Source organism: Poeciliopsis prolifica, unplaced genomic scaffold (genome assembly GCF_027474105.1).
Source record: "Poeciliopsis prolifica strain line A6 unplaced genomic scaffold, Auburn_PproV2 SCAFFOLD046, whole genome shotgun sequence".
Lineage (NCBI taxonomy): Eukaryota > Metazoa > Chordata > Actinopteri > Cyprinodontiformes > Poeciliidae > Poeciliopsis > Poeciliopsis prolifica.
Window position 1 is genome coordinate 4,089,643 of NW_026562421.1, and position 5,205 is coordinate 4,094,847.

A 5,205-nucleotide genomic window follows, 5' to 3' on the forward strand; every position below is an offset into this window, starting at 1 on the left:
TGTGATCAACACACAAGCCTGTAAATACGGCCATGAAAAGTGTTTTAATTTAAGAATCAGTCATAATTTTCATTACTGTAAGTGTAAAATTACAGTGACCATTTTAATAGTATCAGCAGTCTGTAAACCCAGGCAAACACAGTATGACAACAGTGTGAAGTAAAATTAGACACACTTTGTTTTACAAATTCTTCCACAACAATGAGAGAAATAATTGTTCAGATTTATTTATTCATGACTTCAAAAGCAACGTTTATGTTCCCTCAGTATTTGTGGTGGTTTCCGTTGACCTGGTTGACTCGGGTCAGATTTTCACTGTAGTTTGGTGGAGTTCTGGTCCATTCCCGGGTCAGGACTGGGTCAGATCTACCCACAGATCAGAACCAAACATTGACCTTGTTGGCTGCTGACAGTCATCGTCCATCTTTACCGCCCTGCTGATGCGTGTGCATGTTGCTCCAATATTTCCACATGATATTATTTCATTACCAGTTCCTCCACAGCATGATGCTGCCACTCCCGTACTTCACAGTCAGGATGTGCAAAGATTGTTCATTTTCTGTCTCTTGTTCTTGTCACTTTGCCTGATGTTTCTCTCTTTGGTTGACGCCTTCTTGCTGACTGTACTGTAAGAGTTCATCCAGTCGCACTTTGCCACAAACTACATTTAACTTTGCTTTCATCCCGTGGATTGACCCATTGATTCAGAACTCATTTGTACGGCTTTTTGCTTCAGTGCGTCTCTTTCCTGTAAAAATCATAATTTCATATTTCAGAATAATGTAACACATCCACCATAAGGCTGCATGCTCACATGTTTATCTATTTTTAGGTTTCTTCTGTTATTTTCCATTTATAGATGGCCTCTCTTCTTCATTGTCACTCCTCCCGCCCTCCACTATCATAGGATAATGAAAGTTGGGCCAGAACCTTTTTTAGATGCCATATGAGCCAACATAGCAGACAGAGCAACATATTCCTGCCAGAGCTTGTCCTGGTTCTGAAGGCAGCGGTGTGGCCGAGTCCAGAACCGACCAGCAGTCATGGATGACGTCTATAAAGCAGCGGTGAGTTCTGATGATTGGTGGTCTGATCTGCTGATTTGATCTCCTTCATGGGGGAAACAGTTATGTTTCAGTCAATGTTCATTCAGAGTTTTGTTGGAAACTCCAATCAATCTGAAATTAGTCGTTACAAATTAAACCTGCTTCCAATCAGCTACGCTAAGGTCAAACATCTCAATCAATGACGTTTTTTTACTGCATCAACCATTTTCTAGCTGCTCAAAATCTACATTTTATTGCGAACGCAACCAGAAATAGACGTCTCCAGAGCGGACAGAGGCCTGGTTCTGGTTTCTGACTGACATCAGAACAATGAACAGCTGGTGAGGAACAGATCGCCTCTTAAGCTCCACAAACCTCACAAGAATAGCAGCGGCTGAAGCAGCGTGTCGCCTTACAGTGCAGCTAAACTGAGAATATTGTCACCAGGAGAACTGAGGTCCTGCTTCACCACCGAGGTGTGATGAACCGTCACACCGAAGGACAATAACTGTTTTTCATCTGCAGGTAGAGAATCTGACAGAGGAGCAGAAAAATGGTGAGGAAACTGCAACTGCTAGAATAAAACCCACTTAAAATACAGATTTTATTGATTGTGATGTTTGTCTGTATTAATGTGTTTGATACTAATAATATCTCTACACACAGAGACTAAAAAGCATCACATGTATTGAGTCTTCTGACAGTAATCTGAACGCGTAAAGAGTCGGCTCTAAGGTCGGCCATGTTTGGTGTGAACCTCACCTCCGCCATCAGAGCCAACATTTTGGCCCCGCCCACTCAGGGCAGGAAGCCTGTGTTTTAATTGGCGCCATCCGTCTGACTTTAACCAGACTCAACAGAAAACCTGGAAACTTTGTGCTGATCTGTCGGCTCTTCAGAGCTCTGCGTCATTAAGGTGAAAAAGTACATTAGATATTAGCGCCCCCTGTAGCATTTCAAATATCCAGGTTTGTGCTCTGCTTTCACTTGGAGTTAGGAAATTTGTACAAATATTATTTTTAGGGCCAACCAGTGGTGAGCAATGGCAGCTAAAATGTTAGCTGTGCTAACCCTAAAGCACTAATCGTAAACATTAGTCCACTAATGCTAACGAGCTAATGCTAACGAGCTATACCAACATGGTTCTGAGCAGAAGCTAATGGTGAAGCACTAAATTCAATCATGTTGATACTTTATTCAACTGATCATTTGCAAAAGTCAAGAAAATTGGCACTTCAGAATTTACCTGGAAAATTAATTTAGGGGAACCTAAATGAAAAAATGCATTGCAAAGGATAGCAAGATGCTAAAATGCTAACAAAAAATTAGCTCCACTATTAGCACATTTGATAAATATACCTGCATGTCCAACTGGTCAAATCCCTCTAGAAGGACCTGGACCCGTCTGGTCTGGGAACATTAATTATATGTAACATTAATATAATGTAAACCCGGAGCTGATTAGCATCTCTGGGTTTATGGGGGATTTTCTCCTAAATCTGGAGCCTCTCTGACCCAGTCTTGGATTGGTGCAAGTTGGTGGAGAGATAAATCCATTTGGACCACAGAGACAAGATTTACTGTTCTTTAATGACAACAAATGTTTCACACATTTAACCCTTTCTCTATTTTGAAGCTTTTTCTTTGTAAAAAACATTTGAAAGGTCAGTCCTACATGGTTTGCAATTTGTTTGCAGTGAATTTGTCGTTGTCAATGCATTTCTTTCCTTTATTTCTCTTCCCACTTCTTGTTCCCATGTCTCATCAGAAACTTCTGGTATTTAAACATTTAATGCTGTGCTTCTTCTAGAATTCAAGGCTGCCTTTGACATCTTCATTCAGGATGCTGAAGATGGCTGCATCAGCACAAAAGAGCTGGGGAAGGTGATGAGGATGCTGGGACAGAATCCAACTCCTGAAGAGTTACAGGAGATGATCGATGAGGTGGATGAGGATGGTGGGTCAACATTTTGTTGCCTGTCCTTTGACCTCACTTTAAGTAGAAATTCCTCTTCTGTCTTATTGGATGATTTAAAAGTAGAAATGCTTAGGGACACTACCAAGATGTAAGTAGTTTTATAACATTGTGTTCACAGGTAGCGGCACGGTAGACTTTGATGAGTTCTTGGTTATGATGGTGCGATGCATGAAGGAGGAGAGCAAAGGGAAATCAGAAGAGGAGTTGGCTGAACTTTTCCGCATGTTTGACAAGTAGGTTTTATTTAAATGGTCATTCTCTCCAAGAGGTAGAGGCAAAGAAACACTGACTTGGTCATACAGATTGGAAGGTCGACTCGTCCTTGAATGGACTTTAAAGCAGAGTTTTGCCTCTTGTGAAGGAACGGGGACGGCTACATTGACTTAGAAGAGCTGAAGAGCATGCTGGAGTCCACCGGAGAACCCATCACAGAAGACGACATCGAGGAGCTGATGAAAGACGGAGACAAAAACAATGATGGGAAGATTGATTATGATGGTATTGAGCTTTTTTTCCTCAACTCTTAAGTAATGAAAAAGAAAATTAATGATAACTGAACTGTATTTAATGTAAGTCTGTGTCACTCAAAGCAACAGGTCTCATTGGGATGGAAAGCATTCTGATTGGACCTTTTCCTATTCATAGATTTTTCTGTGCATCTCAAAATATTTGCAGAATTCTTTCATAGCACATAATTTAAATATTCAAAGGACAGAAATTCCTGAGTGCAGTACTAGTTGACATGCTGTTGGCTGGTGTTTGCAAAGACGTCGATCCAGGAAAGACATTTAGTTCCCTTGGTGCTGATTGGCTGAAGACAGTTGATGTTAGCATCTGGGTTAGAGCTAAGACGGTTTCCAATGTGTGTATTAATGGATATTAAGGTTTAATTGGTTCATTAACTGATAAAACAGAAAGTTATACATCTTAGAGGGGATCTCAGATATTTGCAGACTGTAGCTTTTCTTGGAGAGTTGTATTCTTGGAGAGTTGTATTCTCGAAGAGCGTTGCATAAACTGGCATATATTTATGGCTGATAAAATATGAACAGATTGTGTGTTTTTGTCTTTGGCAGAGTTCCTGGAGTTCATGAAAGGCGTTGAGTAAAATGCTCTGGTGGCATTTTCCTTCACAACGCTTCACTTCAAGTTGCAACGTCATCAAAGTCCATTCCTGAAGACATGTTTACACTTTTTCTTTACAAACATTGTCTTCTGACAGCAGTATGAAAACAAGTGCATATGAAAAGACTTTTCAATAAAATCATTGCTATAATTGCTTGGTTTATTATATTAATATAATGTCAAAAAATAACACGACAGTAGGTTTTTTCAGGCTTGGCAGAATCGAGGTAATGAGTCTAATCCCAATTATATGAAGGGCCTTACAAAAGGTTTCCTTCCCATAACCTATTCATTTAAACCAGGTGTGTAAAATAATGAAATATATAAATAAATATAATAACAAAGTGATAATCTAGATTCAAGAGAAGAGGTTCAGTTTATAAAGTCCAAAACAGTCCAGCAAGCTCCAGAGCCGTCCTGTTGAGATGACGTCTCTCCTCCCCCCAAGGAGCTTTCACAGCAGCTGCAGAAGTTGATATAAATGAATCTGGATGGCAGTGAGATGGAGACGTCCAGACAGCTGCTTCATGTCAAGAAGGTCAGCAAAGAAGAGACTTCTGTCCAGGCATAAGACCGAGGACAGATTGAGAATCTACAGGAAGTACAAAGATAAACATAGAAAAAAGGTAATGCTGATCGTTTGAGACATCTAGAAAATCATTTGTCCAAGACAGAGAAGGTGAGAACCAACAAGGACCAACTGACAGGTATGGTCATTAACGTGATCAAATATGTAGAGCTGATTAAGTTTCCGGCAAAACGATGTTCCACATTTAGACATGATACTGAGATAAAACATCTCCCACAGTTATTAGCACCGCTAATGAAGAATGTTAAATATTTAAACAAAATCTCCACACACACTTATATTCATCCCAGCTGCTAACAGACTGTAGAAAACCCATTTTACCAACAGAACTGCAGTTAGTCTCCTCCCACATCATTTCATAGAGATGGAGCGAATGGAGGGATCGTTGACCATTCTCTCTAGATCAGAGGAATCCAGTTCTTCAGGGCCAGTGAAAGTTTGGAAGTGCTTATCCCGACACAGCTGAT

At 40.3% G+C, this 5,205-nt stretch overlaps 1 protein-coding gene across 1 annotated transcript; it reads left to right on the plus strand.

Annotated features, from left to right (window-relative positions):
* The first annotated feature begins 934 nt into the window (after positions 1 to 934).
* LOC129377047 (troponin C, slow skeletal and cardiac muscles-like) lies at positions 935 to 4,300 on the plus strand. Its single transcript, XM_055056772.1, has 6 exons — positions 935 to 1,067; positions 1,572 to 1,602; positions 2,857 to 3,003; positions 3,143 to 3,257; positions 3,386 to 3,522; positions 4,101 to 4,300. Exons 1-6 carry the CDS (start codon positions 1,044 to 1,046, stop codon positions 4,130 to 4,132), a joined length of 486 nt encoding a protein of 161 aa, XP_054912747.1. The 5' UTR covers positions 935 to 1,043; the 3' UTR covers positions 4,133 to 4,300.
* Positions 4,301 to 5,205: the final 905 nt, after the last annotated feature.

What these genes read in the sequence shown, in the direction of transcription:
- LOC129377047 (XM_055056772.1), top strand. Translation starts at nt 1,044, where the DNA reads ATGGATGACGTCTATAAAGCAGCG. An exon ending in CTTTTCCGCATGTTTGACAA is followed by an intron (nt 3,258 to 3,385) that starts GTAGGTTTTATT and finishes CCTCTTGTGAAG; the next exon opens with GAACGGGGACGGCTACATTG. An exon ending in TGGGAAGATTGATTATGATG is followed by an intron (nt 3,523 to 4,100) that starts GTATTGAGCTTT and finishes TGTCTTTGGCAG; the next exon opens with AGTTCCTGGAGTTCATGAAA.